Raw genomic sequence first — 18,560 nt, 5'->3', positions numbered from 1 at the left:
GAGCCTGGGCTGGAGCCCAGGATCTAGGACCCACCCTCCTCACAGGATCTTAGTGCCTAAGTCCATAAGCCTGGGCCAGCTACATGTCTTTTATTGCAGTGTAGGCATGCCCTAAACTGCAATTTTAGGTTAGATTTTGTTTGATGGGAATCTTTAGTTGTGGGTGAAGCCACTGCCAATTGTAATCTTGGGAACTATTTGTTTAAAAAGCAAACCTGTGGCAAATTGTACTGGAACCCCCAGGGCTCCACGCCACAAAAGACTTACAGCTGGTCACATGCCCCATCCTGATTCTGCAAAGAGCCAAACACCCTCAACTCCACCTGAAACCAAAATAAGAGCTTAAAAGCAATGAGATGCCATCGAGACACTGATTACAGCCACTCCCCCCACTGGGCCATGGTAGGACTGAGCTCTTTTCATGTTCACACTTATGTTACCAATGTAATAAGGAAAAGCAGCAACGAGTCCTATGGCACCTTATAGACTAACAGACATATTGGAGCACCGATGAAGTGAGTATTCAACCACGAAAGCTCATGCTCCACTGTTTGTTAGTCTATAAGGCGCCACAGGACTCTGCTGCTTTTACAGATCTAGACTAACACAGCTACCTCTCTGATACGTAACAAGGAATGAATCTGACCCCAGGCACAAGCTGGTGTGAAGCAGCTAGCATGGGAGACTGCCCAGAGCTCCTAACCCACCTCTGGAACCACCTTCTAGTGCAGAAGCGTCTGCATCCCGCCCACGCCAGAGTTTAGCAAAGACTCTACAGGCTCAGAGCAGACACATAGGTTGAATCCCTCCACCACCACGCCAACCCCCGGCTCTAAACTGGAGCTCATTCCCATCTGCTCAGTAATCAGCCACTGGCTCCTAGGAAAGATGCAAAAAGTGTGCGATACACGGTCAAGCAAGGTTTGCACTTAAATGAAAGGCGCTCTGAAGATGCACAGCCCGCTCTGCTCACAAGTGCATCCTGCTCCCACAGCACCTAGCTCCCGCCCTGACGCTGGGCTGCCCCCTCCCCCACAGCCCGCCTCTCTCAAGATGGCGCCCACACAGCCCCTACGTCTCGCGAGACCATGCACTATTTATAGCGTGATTTGAGTGCCCCGCCCCTTTCTGCCCGGCGGCACCCGCGGTATCCGGAATCGGGGAGGGCCGGTGCCAAGATGAGGTACGTGTCCGGGGGGCTCAATCCGGTGCCATCCGTCCCCATCCGTCCCCATCTGACTCCGGCGGCGGGCCCGGCTCCCGCGTTAGACAGAGGGGGGCCCGGTGCGGCCCTCCCGCGGGAACTGACTCCGCTGAGGGGCTGAGCCGGGGTGCGAGGCGCGGGTGGGCCCGGAGAGTCTCTGCTCCCTCCGCGCTGCGGCTGGCGGGGGGTCAGGGAGGCGATGTGGGGGCCGGGAGCCTGCCTGGGCCCTTCCCTGTGAGGGTCGCCTCCTGTGGGGCCCCTTGGCCAGGTGGGCTGGGCCAAGACACGGGGGTGCGGGGAGCGCCACCGGGTACCGTCTGCACCGGCCAGGCCCGTGCTCAGCTGGTCCCGCCAGGCCAGGGGCCGCTTGGGGGCCTCTCTAGGTGCATCCCGGGTAGGTCCCCCGGGGCGAAGAGCCACCCGGCCATGAGCAGGGCTGGGCTGGTCGGATCAAGCGGGGAGAACGCAGCGGGGTGTCCCCTTGTCCAGTCCCGGCTGCTGGCAGAGGGTTAGGGACACGCGGAGCATGGGCTTGAGTCCCTGACCATCTTGGCTAATAGCTGGTGAGGGACTTGCTCTCCGTGAACTCAGCTAATTCTTTGAACCCAGTTATGTTTTATAAACTCCTTATACTCTTGCTTCTAGAATGGGCCCCTCCATGGTGGGGTTAAGGCTCACTAAGGAAGAAACCTTCACTGTGGCGTCTTTTCTGGCTTCAGCGTCTCTGGGGCTGTGGAATGAAATGGGCTGACCAGAGAAATGGTTATTGTATTTAAAAATGGAGTCACACTGCTGTGAGTGCCTGAGGGTGAAGCTGAAAGAACAATGGATCTAACTTCCAGTTCACCATTGTTGCTGTTCAGTTATTTTTGCACCTTTCTGGGCCTGCACAGTGAACCTGGGCATGTCAGTTTCATCTTTATATGTGCTGCACTGGCCCCAGACTGTTGTATTTGAGTTCACATCATTACAGGGGAATGGTTCATTTCATTCCCCCAGAATGCTGTGGGCTCAACAGTTCCCCTGGTTGTCAGGATTAAAGGTGGTTTTAGATGCTAATGTACCTACATTTTCAACCTGCCCGGAGTGATTCATTCAGTTGATTCTTTCAAGTGCCTGACCTGCTCTTCGTGCCTTTCACATCTACAGCAGCAAAGTTTCCCGTGACACCTTGTACGAAGCAGTGAAGGAGGTCCTGCAAGGGACTCAAGTGAAACCACGCAAGTAAGAACTCTACTTCCCCAAATGCCAACTCCATGACTGGAAATCTGTGGTGAAGAGAGAGGGAGGGGGAAGGGTTTGTGGCAGTGTCTCTGTGCTCTTCTAGATGTTACTACAGTTTTTTCCCATGTTTATTGCTATTCATCTTGTTTTACTGGGTTCTTAAATTCTGACCTGGTCTGTTTCTTTTTCTGTTTGTTAGGTTTACGGAAACTGTGGAGTTGCAGATCAGTCTGAAAAACTATGATCCACAGAAGGACAAGCGTTTCTCTGGCACAGTCAGGTTCGGCATTTTCTGATCCCACCCAGCCTTCAGCCTGCATCCCACTCCCTCCAGGCACTTTAAATGTACATGTTGTGAGCAGCACATTGACTGCTTGATACAATGGCAGGAGGGTGCAGTGCTGAATTGCCCGGGTAGTTCAGACCCCCCACATCTCTACATGGGTGTGGCTGGACGGACCCCTACCCTGGGTCTTAAAACATGAGGGGAGGTGTGGTGAGGCTTCTGTGCTGATCCCACCGACCAATTGGAGAAGCCAGATTAAAGGCTGGTGGATGAAGAATTGCAGGTGACTGTGGTAAGGTTTCTCTGCTGTGGCTCTTTGCTCCCCTCAAGGTGTGTGGTGCTGGCAGTGCATAGTGACAGTATGTGGTGTCCTCTTCCCTTCCTGATAGGCTCAAGTCCACCCCACGCCCTAAATTTTCAGTCTGCGTGCTGGGGGACCAGCAACACTGTGATGAGGCCAAAGCGGTTGATATCCCTCACATGGACATCGAGGCTCTGAAGAAACTCAACAAGAACAAGAAGCTAGTGAAAAAGCTGGGTGAGTAGAATTCTGAAGGGCTAGTATACCTGTAACATCTCTAGGGGGGAAGGATGTCACAGATAGTTAACACTCCTGCAGTGCCAAATGTGACCAGTGTGGAGTTCCCCCAGCAGCCAGACTCCTGCTCACTGTCTTGTTAGGGGGAAGTTGGCTACTAGATCTGAAGTATGGTTGCTGGCTTGAGCCATCTACTCATATTGTCTGGTCTTATCTTTTCTGGTATAACTGCACCTACACTAGGTCATTTTCTATCAAATCATAAAATCACATTCCTAACAGATATACTGGCAAAAGCCCTAGTGTAGACTTGGCCTACCTTGTGACTGACTTCTAGAGTCTCTGAAGAGTCTGTAAATACACAACAAGCCTTTGGTGTGAAGGCTTTGATTCGGGGGTCAGCAACCTTTCAGAAGTGGTGTGCCAAGTTTTCATTTATTCACTCTAAAGTTTCGCGTGCCAGTAATACAATTTAACGTTTTTAGAAGGTCTCTTTCTATGAGTCTATAATATATAACTAAACTATTGTTGGATGTCAAGTAAATAAGGTTTTTAAAATGTTTAAGAAGCTTCATTTAAAATTAAATTAAAATGCAGAGCCCTCCGGATAGGTGGCCAGGACCTGGGCAGTGTGAGTGCCACTGAAAATCAGCTCATGTGCCGCCTGCGGCACGTGAGCCATAGGTTGCCTATCCCCTGCTTTAATTAGTTGCTCTTAGAGAAACTTGCAGACTGCTGCTAGGTGAGGAGGAAATCAAGCCCAGAATTAAAATAAGCATAAACTGCAATCACACATGCATTACATTTTTTCTCCCATAGCTAAGAAGTACGATGCCTTCCTGGCTTCCGAGTCTCTGATCAAACAGATTCCTCGTATCCTGGGTCCAGGGCTGAACAAAGCTGGCAAGTTCCCCTCTCTCCTCACCCACAATGAGAACATGGTGGCCAAGATTGACGAGGTCAAGTCTACTATCAAATTTCAAATGAAGAAGGTAAAAAAAAAAAAAGCAAACTCCAACCTCTGAAGTCAGTTCTGTGGCCTGTGCGGGGTGGGATTTAATGAAGCAACTAGCTGCCTGCCATGATGTGTGGATTTCTACTCTCAGGGCTGAACTGCAGCTATCCTTCAGCTTCCTTCTTAAGATAATTATAAAGCTAGTGATCAATATCTGGTCAGTCCTGTTCTGTGCATTTAGGGAACACAACTAGAGCATTCAGCTGCTGACCTGAGGGGAGAATGTAACTTGTCAGTAGTGTGTGTGTGTGTTTCTCTTTTTAAAAAAAAAAGTGGAGGAGAGCTTGATATTGCAGAATGCTGGGGACCCTAAATGCTCACTGAAGTAAGTGGGTGGGAGTTGAGGGCATTTGGCATCTTGCAGGAAGAGATGGGCACCCTGTGTGATAAGCTCCTAACACTGTGAGGATGTGGTTCAGTTTGTTAGCCAGGAATTAGAGCAGGCTTGAACTGTATAGTCAGTACTTGGTGGTAGTGTACGCTTTGGGCAGGAGGCCGTGTAGGGGAATTTCACAGTAGCTGCAGTGCAGAATTTTGACTTTCTAGACTGTTGTCCTGTCTTAACTTTGAAGAAAGGTCACTATAGGGAGCAGAATCATATTTTAAATCAAAGCGGCCCTAATTCAAATGCATATTCATTATCTGTTGGGCACTATGGTGGTGTAAACCTGACTCAGTTCAGTTAACAAGTCTGTTTCTAAGGCTTAAGCACACATTTAAGTACTCTGCTAAATCAGCTCCAGCCCATCTGAAGAGAACTATTCCTGATCGACCTTAACAGGGCACCTGCTTTAAAACAATTTGAAAGGAAACTAAGTCATGTTTTTTATAAGCCCTTTTTTTCTTCAGTCTGTAGTTCGGCTATATACTTCAGCTCAGCAAATTTGGCATCAAAGACTTGATCTGGGTGCATGTTCTTTATTTGATGACTAGAAAGACTTGTTGGTTAGGGGCAAAACAAGTCAGCTCTGTATTTTACAATATGAAAAAATTAAGCAGTTGGTATGGGTGGTTGAGCTAATCTGTGCAGCATGGGTTACTGCTGGGCAGTATTTGTGGAGGCAAGGGTGTATAAGACAATATAGTGATAAATCAGGCCTGTGATTAGGTGTTATATTCCTTGGTGTGCCATTGGTTCTGTATGCCTTAGATTAGCCTCATTTTATAGATAGGGAATGACATTTACTGTCTTTGTAGAGCACTTTGAACAGAAGATGAAACACCTATGTACATTGTAGTTAGATGTTGAGTGTGCATGTTAATGTGTGTGGAAGCCAGTTGGCAAACTTAACATGTGCTCTTAAGCCTTCTAGCTCCTGCTATGCAAACTGGAAGAGTAGGTTTTGAGCTGTTAAACATCATTATTCAGCTCTGGAATGTCTGAATTTACAGATCTTGTATTTACTGGGTCAGTCATTTTTTAAAATGCTTGGAATGTATACAGCAGCATTTACAGGTCACAGAAAAACAGGGGAATTTTAAACCACATACCTTTGATTTATCCCTTTAAAAAAGAAAAGTTATGCTGTGACTTAAACCCAGCCCGAGAGAGATTCCAAAGAGAAGCCAGGCCCTTAACGTTAATTGCCTGCAGGTTTCAGCTAGTTCAGGGTGGTCTGTAAAGTGACTATAGTTAGACTTTAACCCTGCTGGTTAAGTTTTGTTCCTGCTGTCCTTGTTTAATACACATTCCTTTCCAGTCAAGGCAGTTCCTTGCAAAGTCTACACCATTAGTCTAGTGACACTGCTTTCTATGTCCCCAGGTGCTCTGTCTGGCTGTGGCTGTTGGCCATGTGAAAATGACAGAGGATGAGCTAGTCTACAACATTCACCTGGCCATCAACTTCCTGGTGTCCTTGCTGAAAAAGAACTGGCAGAACGTGCGTGCATTGTACATTAAAAGCACCATGGGCAAGCCACAGCGCCTCTACTAAACTGGCAGTAATAAATGGTTTGAGTAACCAGTTGTTGTCTGTCTTATCTGCTGAGTTGAGTGGAAAATTCAATTAGTTTGTCTTTTACTGAGACCCACAAAGAAGGGGGAATTGGCTTATTTTCTCTACAACTGATAACAGGGGTACAGGTAACATTAACTATTTAAACCATTTTTAAAATGGTCACTAGATTTCAAACAGCCCTTAAATGGATATCTAGGTCTGTCCAAAGAACAGCTAAATGTGGTGCATGGTGGGGGAAGCTTTTAAATCTAAGCATGTTCAGTGCACAAGTGCAATTAAAATCTTTCCCTTTGGGGTGGGGATGGGGAATTCAAATGAAGGGGAAGCTGGCCTGCCTGTACCCAGACTCCCTAATCAGTACCTTCCTTTCTGAGGGTCTGGTCTGTTTTTTCAGTAGTCAGTTCTGCCCTGCTGCTGGGCTTGGCAGTTCCAGCTTTTTCACCAGCTCCTTCAGCAACAGCATCCCCTTCCTGAAATGAACTCGCCCAGCTCAGTGCAAGGGTACTGATTTATATAGCCCCTGATTTCTCCCAGCAGGCTCTGCAAGCATTAATGTTTCGTTAGAGCCAGCTGGGCCACCCTCTTGTTCTAACATGCTGGGTGTAGCTACTATTTACAGTTGTTGCTTGGAGGACTGACTTTGTGGTAGTTTATACTGTCACACTGGGTCATGGCTAACACTAGGGCTTTGAGGATAGTGAGGATGGATCAGCAATGGGAAATGAGTTGGGGGGTTGAGGAATGAGTGATAGGAAATGGAGGGTGAGGGGAGCTAGACACATGCAGCAGCAGCAGGATGGGGTAGTGCAGTGCTGGAGAGGATTAAGAGTTGGAGTGGAGGAAGTTGGAGCACCAACATGAGCTACCCTATGCACATACCAGTCACTAACACCTCATAGGCAGCAGAGCACTCCCAGCTGCTATGGAAGCAGATGGACAAAATCTAAGGCCTGGTCTACTCTACGCGTTTAAACCGATTTTAGCAGTGTTAAACCGATTTAACGCTGTACCCGTCCACACTACGAGGCCCTTTATATTGATATAAAGGGCTCTTTAAATCTGTTTCTGTACTACTCCCTGAGAGGAGTAGAGCTAAAATCGGTATTACCATATCGGATTAGGGTTAGTGTGGCCGCAAATAGACGGTATTGGCCTCCGGGCGGTATCCCACAGTGCACCACTGTGACCGCTCTGGACAGCAGTCTCAGCTCGGATGCAGTGGCCAGGTAAACAGGAAAAGCCCCGCAAAATTTTAATTTTCATTTCCTGTTTGCCCAGCGTGGAGCTCTAATCAGCATGGGTGGCAATGCAGTCCCAAATCCAAAAAGAGCTCCAGCATGGACCATACGGGAGATACTGAATCTGATTGCTGTATGGGGAGACAAATCTGTTCTATCAAAGCTCCATTACAGAAGACTAAATGCCAAGAGTTTGAAAAAAAAAAAAATCTACAGGCTACACAGTGCTGCGTGAAAAGTGTAACGGGAAGACAGAGACTCAAATAGATGCTCATGGAGGGAGGGAGGGGGTACTGAGGACTCCAGCTATCCCACAGTCCACAGCAGTCTCCGAAAAGTATTTGCATTCTTGGCTGAGCTCCCAATGCCTGTAGGTTCAAACACATTGTCTGGCATGGTTCAGGGAATAGCTTGTCAATTTACACCACCCCCCCCATGTGAAAGAAAAGGGAAGGAAATCATTTCTTGACTTCTTTCAATGTCACCCTATGTCTACTGAATGCTGCTGGTAGATGCGATGCTGCAGCAGTGAAGAGAAGTATCTGCTCCTCTCCCCTCCCCAGTGGCAGATGGTACAGTAGGACTGGTAACGGTCCTTCTTATCAACCTGTGAGTGCTCCTGGCTGGCTTTAGGTGAGGCTGGCCGGGGGGTGCCTGGGTGAAAATAGGAATGACTCCTGGTCATTCCCAGTAGATGGTACAGACCAGCTGGTAACCGTCCTCATCATAGCAAGTGGGTGCTGAGCTTCAATCAGCCCCCTCCCTTTCATGTAAAAAGAAAAGATTCTGTACTACCTGGACTATCATAGCACCGGGAGGCTGCTTCCCCCTCATTTTATGTCACTAAAAACTCAAGTGTTTCTTATTCCTGCATTCTTTATTACTTCATGACACAAAGGGGGACACTGCCACAGTAGCCCAGGAAGGTTGGGGGAGGAAGGAAGCAACGGGTGGGGTTGTTGCAGGGGCACCCCCCCGTGAATGGCATGTAGCTCATCATTTCTGTGGGATCTGACACAGAGCAGCTGTACTCTCTGATACACTGCTTCTCTAGTACATTTGCCCCATATTTTAGGCAGGACTGACTCTCTTTTTAGAAACCATAAAGGAGGGATTGACTTGGGGAGGCATTCCCAGTTTTGCTTTTGCGCCCCCGGCAGCTCTCAGCCAAGGGCACCCATGATAGCAGCAGACCGCACAGAAGGACAGATAACCATCATCTCATTGCCAAATTACACTGGCAGCAGACGGTACAGAACGACTAGTAACCATCTCTGCTATCATGCAAAAGCAAATGAATGCTGCTGTGTAGTGCTGGAGTATCGCCTCTGTCCGCGGCATCCAGTACACACACGGTGACTGTAAAAAAAAAAAAAAGCTGAATGGGCTCCACGGTTGCCATGCTATGGCATCTGCAGGGCAATCCAGGGAAAAAGGGCGTGAAATGATTGTCTGCCGTTGCTTTCCCGGAGGAAGGAATGACTGACGACATTTACCCAGAACCACTCGCGACAATGATTTTTGCCCCATCAGCCACTGGGCTCTCAACCCAGAATTCTAAGGGGCGAGGGAGACTGCGGGAACTATGGGATAGCTACGGAATAGCTACCCACAGTGCAACACTCCAGAAATCGACGCTAGCCTTGGACCATGGACGCACACCGCCGAATTAATGTGCTTACTGTGGCTGTGTGCACTTGACTTTATACAATCTGTTTTATAAAACCGGTTTATGTAAAATTGGAATAATCCCGTAGTGTAGACGTACCCTAAGCCTTGAAGAAGAATCCTGTGCTAGCATTGGGGATAGGACTAGATTTCAAAGGGGCTCCTCATCGTGGTAAAGTTACTTTAGGTGTGTTTGCAGTATTGGTGCTTTAGTCTGACAAAGTCAAGGGGATTTAGGTGCTTTTGAAACTTCTCTAATCTCTGAAAGAAAACACTCATGTCCCCATTAAAAATCTTCAAAATAAGTAGAACCAATTTCTAAAAGATCAACACAACACCAAGAAATTCAGTTTAATAATTAAAAAGACAATACAAAATGCAAACATTTCTTTTTACAAAGTTCAGATACAATTTTTTTAATCAAGTGCAAATAACTTTATGAACTACATCTTTTTTCATCACTTAATCATCATTTTGTGGGAGATGCTAAATCGTGGCCCACTGCAAAAGACAGATATAAATATTCCAACTTTTTTTGCCTTTTTTTTTTTTAAACCAACCCTTTGTTTACTACGTTGAAACATTCAGTACATCAGAAAGTGGGTGACAGTTTTCAGCCTTTCTAACCTTTTCTATTTTCTTGCCTTGGGGCAGGAACTGACACAGGGTTTGATGGTGTACAGAACATCTGATAAGATCATCCTCATAGTCCCCAAAAGGATTGTCTGAAGAGAACACCAGTCAGTGGCATGTTCTAGGAATTAGGATGGACAAACAGTTTGAGGCCTAACAGCTGGCTGCATAATACAATCAAGATTTCCCAGTGCAATAAATGTGTTTAAGTGACTAGTTAACATAGCACTCTCTAGCTTATGGAAGACATAATTATTTACCTGTGGAGTAAGTCACAGCTAGACGGTCTGAACCTGCAATTCCTTCAAGGGAGTAGTGCCATGCCTACAAATGCTTATTAGTGAACAGACCCAATGAAGCCATTAAGGGCTAGTTACCAAAGTACATATGATTTTTACAGGATCAGGGCTGTAGACCTCAACAGGTCTGCTGTCAAAGGACTGTTCATAGCACTAAGGCTGCAAGATCAGGCCCTCACATTATACAAACAAAAATTTTAAAAGTCCAAGAACTTCCAATGAGGGCTCATCTTCCATCAGCTTGAGGTCTGATTTTCAGAGGGAGGGTGCACAGCCCTGTGTGAAAAACAGGGCATTTTTAAGGTGTCCCAGGAATCACCCAAGATCACACATCACTTATCAAAATCTTGTCCGATGAACCTAAATAATGTGTCCCCTGGGGGCCAGTGAAGCCAGAGCCATTGGTTTCACAGTGGTTACACGCTGTGGTGTTTGGGGTCAGAATGCTGCAGTCTCATTTTGAAATGTAAGAAGCTCTATAGCCCTAGAAACACTTCTGTGTACATCAGGTTTGGGGATTGCTTTATTTAAACCATATCTGAAATTTGGCCTTTAGATTTGATCATGTCCCTTTAAACATCTACATACTCTAGGCACTGCTGCATGCATTCTGAACCCCAAAAATAAATCTTGTGCCTTTTCCCCTAGGAAGTCTGCTGCAGACCCAGTGATGTGACAGGTATCTCAGTGCACAGGTGTCCATCTTATCTGAGGACATGGGGCAAATATACAGATGGCACGAAAAAGCACAACCCCTCATGAGAGATGCAGTCAGGATGAAGGGGACAGAATTGAGCATCCCTCAGCAGCGTGGTGGGATGATACAATACAGCAAATGAACTCAGGGGGGCAGCAGTAGAACTAAGCTGTATAGTCAGACATTGGGAGAAAAGAAAATATGGGATATCAGCTGCTATCTGCTCAAGACAGAACCCAGCTCCCTGTCCCTTCTATCTGCTAATAGCCATGAGAGTGTATTGCATAATAATCAATCAGCTGGTGGTGGTGCCTCCAGTGCGCTATGTGTTTTCTGGATGTTCAAAAAGGAACTGTCCCTGCCCCAAGTTGCTCACAGTCAAAGGACACAAGGAGACAGAGACTGCGGGAAGTGGAGCAACAAATAGGAAACCTGTACACAAGTCAACTAAGTTCACCACACAGTAGAAGTGGGTCTGTAAAGAGAGACTTAAATGTGGACAGGATGTGGACACTGAGATTGCACCAGGCATAGGGAGCTGCCCAGAAGAAGGCACAAAGGTGACCATGCTAGAGGCTGACAACGGGGCAGGAATAGTGGAGGTTGGGGGGCGACATGAAGCCAGACAAGAGAGGATAAGAAGGAAGAGGCAGAGTTAGGTAGCACCTCGGACAAAGAGGTGATATGATTGCGGATGGAGATCCAGCAAAATGGTATGATCTGCATGGAAGAGTTAAGTGGAAGCATTTTGCACGGTGATGCGCATGGACACGGGAGGCCAGAGGAAGTGTCTAATAAGGGCCTGACAGATCTGGCTGCGGAGATGGCAAGTAAAGAACAGCTCTGAGATTCACAAGGAAGGAGTGGCAGGATTTGGAAATGGTCTGGGTGCCTGGGGCAAGGGAGAGTGAGGAGCCAGATAGCATCTCAAGGTTGCAACTCTGAGTGACAGGGAAAGAAGTGCTAATGGGAGAGAAGTTTTGGCTACATTCAGTTTTGGCTGATGAGACATCAGATGAGATGTGGGGCTATGGCAGAGATGGAGATTGGCAAGACATCAACAGACAGGTGATACTTGCAGCCATTAAAGCCCAATCGAGATCAAAGGGAGCAGCAGGAGCTCAGCTGGCCTAAGGTGTCTCATGTTGGGCTTCCAAATGGAGGCTCCCAAGATCAGTGGCCACTTCTGAAAATGCTGTCTTAAACATTAGTATTTTTCATGGCAGCAACTGCTGGAGTTGGCCCTGGGAAGCTCTGTGATTGCACATGGAAGGGGAGCTAGCTACAAGACAATCTCCCTAGTGAGATGTGGCCTGCACTGTGACTAAGTTTGAGAACCCCTGCAGGAGGCAGCAGATTTTCAAAAGCACCTAAGGGATTTAGAAGCACATTTCATTGGATGCCAATGGCACTTGTACATCTCCCCCAAAGACATGGTGACTTTTCAAGGTTGAATTAACTAAGGGTCTGGTGCAGCTTTGGCCATTAGGTTCCCAAGCGATTTAATGCAAGAATGTCCCAGCAAAATGGGCAGTCATGAGAACATGTTTGGGGGGGACACTGAATTCCTCTGCACCTCATTCGTCGATTCCTAATTCACACAGAACTCCCACAAAAGTCAATGGGAATTATGCCTCCAGGATCAGGCTCAATATCCAGCCCTGCTTCTTCCAACTCTTTGGGAAATGGAAACAGATTAGCCAATTTCTTCATGAAAATAGAAACAAGCACTTGTATAAAGCAGGCAACAGCTAAAGCTGGTGAGATCAACCTCAGGGGCTGCTTACAAACCAAACTGAAGTTCACGGAGACACAGGAGATGAGTGTGAAGGGAATCTCCACCAGAACAAACTAGCTTCCACGTCTTATATTTCGTCCCTGTTCTCTACTGGACAGAATCTGCTCTATTCCAGTATTGCGATCTATGTCTGGAGCCTCATTCTTCCCCTCATGCTGTTTTTATGTTGATGTAACTCCATTAACTTCAGTGGAGTTACTCCTGATTTACACTACGGTGAATGAGAGGAGAATCAGGCTGTTAATGCCTGGAGACCTACCGACGACAAGATAAGCCTCCGTACTACTGCAGCTAACAGAGAGGATCTGTTAGCCCAAATGACAGAATTTTAAGAATCTTTTGAGTAGCATTCCAGATTCTAGAATTCATGCTGCAGGGCGAAGGAGTGTAACCAGCAACCGAGTGTAAACTGGTAACTCTGCATCCAACAGCGGAGATCTAGCACAAACTGACACACTGGAGACACTTGTGGATGGGAAAAGATCTTGTGCTTTCCAGTCATCAGGGAAAGATTCAACTGATTTAAGGGGGAGGAGGGAATAAAAGCGTCAATGATAAAAAGGAACATCAAGTGGATTTGCCTTATCAGGGACCAATATCAGAAGAAAAGATTCCAAAGTCTGAAAACGTCATCACGTTTGGGTCACTGTTAATTGAAGCCTTGGTTTGTTTTTTGTTTTTGTTTTTTGTTACAAACACACATTCTCATTTCTCAGGCAGGTATAAATATTGTAGTTTCTAGTAGAAAAAACTTCCCTCTAAATAATATAAAGAAGACTCAAATGATTGCACTTAATACATATGAAAAAGGTAGAAAGGACGATATCCTAGTGCACAAACATTTACTCCTGCTCTTCACATCGCCTGCTTTTCTGTCAACGAGTTACTCTTTGGCAGAGCTTGTAAGAGAGTCTGGTCTCTTGGCACAAGTGTCCATGGGGGAAAAAAATCCATCTGAAAGGCTTCTTGTTCATTACGTTTTTTCTCCCATTCATCCATTGTTCTATAAGAATGTGGCTTGGCCATGCTTTCTTCAAGTGCAGAGAGACCAACCCAGCTCCCTGGAGAGATGCAGATCTCCCTTCTGCCCACTGGAACTGCCATTTCCTGTGATGCTTTTCAGCGTTGTCTTTTTTTTTTTCTTTTAAGTATTCTTTTTTAACAAAAAAGTATATTTTTTTCCCGATCCCCCCTGCAAAGCTGTGTTGATATATATATTTTTTTAAACCACAACACTGCGATAAATAAGGCATTACCTTCCACATTCAGGGCTTCCTTTGCGCTTAGTTCTTTGAGGAACAGCCCCTTCTGGCTGCAGCAACTTTCCTTTGCTTTGGCAGCTGGAGAAAGCCCCACAGCAGGAACAAAAATACCAAACTATATCCCAGGAGTGCAGGCGACTGTAGGTGTGTTTATGGTGCCTAGGAACAGAGACAGATTTGTACGCAGATGTGTAGTAATCAAGGGCTATCCAAAGGGCCACAAAGGCAACCAGAGTGGCTACACTTAAGTTGCATAAAACAGAGCAGGTCGCAGCTGCCTTGGCATGTAGAGGCCACTTGGGCTGAGAAAGAGCATCCCCGTCTGGGACTGGTAATCGTTATGGGTTGCAACTCCGTAGTAAAAGAACAGAGCATGGGATGCCTTGAGATTACAGACCGCCCCTGCTGAAGACAAAGTCAGCGCTGAGATGAGTTTGAAGAAAGCCAAGGAGAAATTGTTTAGAGTCGTCTGCATAGTGACAGATGGGGATTCTGTTTGTTTAAAAAGCTGTTTAGGGAAAAAAACCCAAAACCATCAAATAAGAGCAAAAGAAAGTTTCCTTGGCTGGAGGGAGGCCCATGGGGCGGGTGGAAATGCCTGGGGGCTATTTGTAAGGCCTGAGGAAGCTGGAGACTTTGGAGCGGAGGAGTTTGATGAAAGAGCGCGGTAACATCTCCTTGTGTTTCTCCGTGTACTTGAAGTAGTTCTGTGGATGAGCCAGCACGTCAAAGAAAGCCTTCATCAGCTTCTTGTCCTTCAAGGGGAACAAAGCAAAGTCACATCACCTCCAGGTAAAAGCTAGTACTCACAATTAAAGAAAGCACAATGGAGGTGGTCTGATTGATGGTTGGTCTAAAAGATCATACTTTGTGTTCTTATTGCATGGATTCAACGAGCTCAAATGCTTTAATTTACAGATGGGGAAACTGAGGAACAAAGCATCTAAAAGCCTTGCCTCAAGGGGTATCAGTGGCAGGGTTGGGAATGGAACCCAGATCTCCTGACTCAAAGTCCCTTGCTCTAGCTCAGGGGTAGGCAACCTATGGGACTCGTGGCAAAGGTGGCACATGAGCTGATTTTCAGTGGCACTCAAACTGCCTGGGTCCTGCCTACCAGTCCAGGGGGCTCTGCATTTTAATTTAATTTTAAATGAATCTTCTTAAACATTTTAAAAACCTTATTTACTTTACATACGATAGTTTAGTTATATATTATAGACTTATAGAAAGATTCCGTCTAAAAATGTTAAAATGTATTACTGGCATGCGAAACCTTAAACTAGAGTGAATAAATGCAGACTCGGCACAGCACTTCTGAAAGGTTGCCGACCCCTGCTTTAGCTACTAGACAAGGCTGCCTCAGTCAGTCAATTTTAGAACAACAAGCAACAGAGAAACTCCAAGGAGTGTATGTGGGAGAACTAGATAGAGTGCTTGGCACGCGATGAGTTACAGGACCACAAGATAAGCCATTGTATTTCAGTAGGTGAATTCTAATCCTGAGCTCCTTATTGTGGCTCCCAGGACACACCTATGAATACTGGGAGTGCATTAAGGACTTCAGAACGGGGCAGTACTAGGAGGAGTACCCATTGTACAGATAGGTAACACAAAGGGGAAGTGACTCGCCTGGATAGTTGCAGAGCTGGGAACAGAACCCAGGAGTCCCGATTCCCAGGCCTGCTCACGGATGGTCTCACCTTTAATATTTCCTGATGGTTTTCAGAGGCGTACAGTCTGCCATCCCGGACAATATCCTCCACCAGCTGTTCATAATCCTCTGCAATGCCAAGCGAGAAAGGCAGTCAGGGGGGAAGCAGGTGGCCCAAGCGCTCAGCTAATTCAGCGACAGGATGCTATTGTAAGGATGGAATTCTGGGCTTCAAAAAGCAGCTAAATTGTACTCCGCCATGAGCCGAAAAGCTTCACTCCACAACTTATTGTTTGTCTCCCACATATCTGGAGCTGGAGCCCCAAAAGCTGGAGTGGTTCCCCCCGCAGAACACAGATGTTACCAATCATGTGTACTCAGATGTTTCAAGGCAAGACACTTTACACTTGGGTTAGTTTAGAATGCCCCAGACAGGTGCATGGCAGTGTTGAGGAAACTTTGAGGCCAGGAAAGCCTTATGAGGCAGGACATTAGGTCATGAGTTCAGCCTGAGGCCCAGGGACTAGCTGTAGAACTGAGCACAGGGCAGATACAGGAGGGTGGAGTGCAGGTGGGGCCAGGGTGAGGCAGTTAATCATCCAGCAAGGTACAAAACCACCTGGGAGAGAAGAGGGAAAGCCCACCCGGATTGGGAGAGAAGAGGTAGATTTATTTGGCACTTTACAAATATTTACGGTATTAATGATCATCTACTCACTGGTCACTTCTTAAGTCTCATTTCTAACCCCTTGGTTCCTTTCACTGCATCTCAACAAGTACTGTACACTGGCAGCAAACTTCCTGACGTGTGTACCTTATTCCTTTCTAAGCTGGGTTGGTAGCCCTGCCTATTAAGACTGCCTGAGACTTCCCGTTGTAAGACCCTGTTTTCAATTGCTGATAACTTTGCCATGCTAAGCATCTGGACTGAAATTTCCCATGCCAGATGTCTGTCTCAGGCTGAATTGTTTTGGGAAAATTTTTAGCCCAACGAGTTCAGCCACCGCCGTGTGAGAACAAAATTAGGGAAAACATATTGTTTTGCCCATTTAAAAAAAATCTGGCAACCTTTTATTTGAAAAGCTCTAGTGCCCTGGTGCTTTGGAGCAGGGACTTGAAATTTGGCAGGAGGATGGCACTGTCACCTTTCGTCATCGCAAATTTGGCCAAATTACACCTGGCAGCTTGCACATACTTCGTGCAGACTTCTTTGTTTTTAGTAGCTAAATTTCCCAAAGATCCCGGGCATACTGAGCATGCTCCAGCCTGGGGTTGAGCAGGACTTGCCCTACAATGCCGCTCTGGACTGCTGCAGACTCTCCTGAGTCCGGGGCTGGGCACCTGAACAGACTGCAGGGAGACTGTCGCTTCTGAGCTTTCAATGACCCCCTGCTGGGCCCAGGTACTTGTGGAAAAAATAGCAGATGATCATGTAATTAAAGACTATCAAATATCTGGGGGTAGCCGTGTTAGTCTTTATCCACAAAAACAACGCAGAGTCTTGTGGCACCTTAAAGACTAACAGATTTATTTGGGCACAAGCACCCACGAAAGCTTATGCCCAAATAAATCTGTTAGTCTTTAAGGTGCCACTGGACTCCTCATTGTTTTTAAAAACTGTATCGTAATACATAGGCACAAGAGGCTGGGTTAAGATTGCACACACAAACTTAATTCTGGCATTTCCTAACTTGTGAGTGCTTGACTATGCAACCTTAACACTGGCCTTTTGTGTGTGTAATATCATCTATGGAATTCCAATCTCTTTACAATGCTCAGTTGGAGATTTCCAAGACCACGTTAACTCAGGGGTCTGAGTCCTGCAGGCCGAGCATGTACAATGCAGTCCTACCCCTGCTCTTGCTATGCCTTCACTTGCTCTGTCCTGCACGCCCCCACTTACCATCGTAGGTGACGTAGGGGATCTGGAAGCCCCTGGCGCTGTTAGCCTCGCTGGTTTTGAAGTTGATCCACAGCTTGCGGGACCTGGCGGTGAAGGCTATGGGCCTCTCGTACGTCTGGCACGTCTCATAGGTTGTGATGGAGGAGGGGGAAGCTGCGGAGGGGGACACCACAGGACCAGGTGTTGCCTGGAATCATTCAGCCACACAAACACCCAGGTCCAGACATCTTTTTGTTTCAATATTGCGGGCGGGGGTCTCCTTGCCGAAGGACTGTGTTATGAGAACACAGGAGCTGACTGTAGGGCTCCGGTTCTACTCCTTACTCCAGGGCCACCTTCCTCCTCCACCATTCAGTAGGGGTACTGAGGCACCTGAGTGCAAAATTTCAGAGGTGGGCACAGATTGTGGATGCCCAGCATCGGTATCGGTCACCCGGGGGCCCGATGTTCAGAGGTGCTGAGCACCACGGAGTTCAATTAATTCTATGGCCACCTTCGCAAACATGAAGCCGGGGCCCCTTCACCCGACGGGACTGAGTGATGAGATTCTGATGTGGCGTCAGCACTGGGTGATGCAGCACAACAGTGTCATATGGAAACACTGCGCCTGGGGACTAGGTTGGCAAAGCCTCAGGAACTGCTTCCAGGCCTCATAGCACCCCAGGAACCATTCCTGCATGCCACAGGATGGCTCCACTATAACCAGGGCAACACTTGGGAAGACATCTGGATGGAGACAAATCTGCAGCTGGGAGAGTGGTTTCATCTCCTTGCCTGGGGCCAGGTGCCATGAGTGATGTACCACCAGGAGCCTTTACTGATGGGCATTCACCCAGCTCTGCAGCAAGGAAGCCAGCCCCAGGTAGTGAGGTATGTGGGGTGGATCCACTCCCTGCAGACCCCACTCCCCGTAGTAGTTACCCACGCACAGCCCAAGGATGCAGACTTCCCTGTTAGGCTAAGTGCTTACTTGGGACCAAGCCAGGGGTGAAGGCAGCTCTTTAGGGATGCATCGAGTTCACCTGCAGCACTGTCACCCTCTCCTCCACACATGCCTGCTCCATCATGTACTGGACTCCGCTCCTCCCAGAGGTGTCCACAGACCAGATAGCCTGGGAGGTGGCGGAGGGGTGCTCTCATGGGATTACCCAGGACCCTCATTGCACAGCATGGCCACACCACAGCA

At 47.2% G+C, this 18,560-nt stretch overlaps 2 protein-coding genes across 6 annotated transcripts in view; one reads left to right on the top strand and one right to left on the bottom strand.

Moving 5' to 3' along the window:
• Window positions 1-1,069: 1,069 nt before the first annotated feature.
• Window positions 1,070-6,231, top strand: RPL10A (ribosomal protein L10a). Its single transcript, XM_050953101.1, has 6 exons — window positions 1,070-1,183; window positions 2,354-2,428; window positions 2,628-2,708; window positions 3,104-3,252; window positions 4,072-4,244; window positions 6,031-6,231. The coding sequence occupies exons 1-6, from the start codon at window positions 1,179-1,181 to the stop codon at window positions 6,199-6,201; spliced, it is 654 nt and encodes a 217-aa protein (XP_050809058.1). The 5' UTR covers window positions 1,070-1,178; the 3' UTR covers window positions 6,202-6,231.
• Window positions 6,232-9,476: 3,245 nt separating this feature from the next.
• SCUBE3 (signal peptide, CUB domain and EGF like domain containing 3) overlaps window positions 9,477-18,560 on the bottom strand; it is a 101,517-nt gene continuing 92,433 nt past the window's right edge. For all 5 annotated transcript variants that reach the window (XM_050953016.1, XM_050953019.1, XM_050953018.1 and 2 more), the window contains 3 exons: window positions 17,375-17,527; window positions 15,521-15,600; window positions 9,477-14,575 (listed from right to left, as the gene is read on the bottom strand). In XM_050953016.1, the coding sequence (XP_050808973.1) occupies window positions 14,426-14,575; window positions 15,521-15,600; window positions 17,375-17,527 (383 nt within the window). In that variant the 3' untranslated portion in view covers window positions 9,477-14,425. The remainder of the gene's footprint in view (window positions 14,576-15,520; window positions 15,601-17,374; window positions 17,528-18,560) is intronic.

This window comes from Gopherus flavomarginatus, chromosome 5 (assembly GCF_025201925.1).
Source record: "Gopherus flavomarginatus isolate rGopFla2 chromosome 5, rGopFla2.mat.asm, whole genome shotgun sequence".
Lineage (NCBI taxonomy): Eukaryota > Metazoa > Chordata > Testudines > Testudinidae > Gopherus > Gopherus flavomarginatus.
The sequence above is the reverse complement of the archived record's forward strand: the minus strand, read 5'-3'. Positions and strand labels throughout refer to the sequence as shown.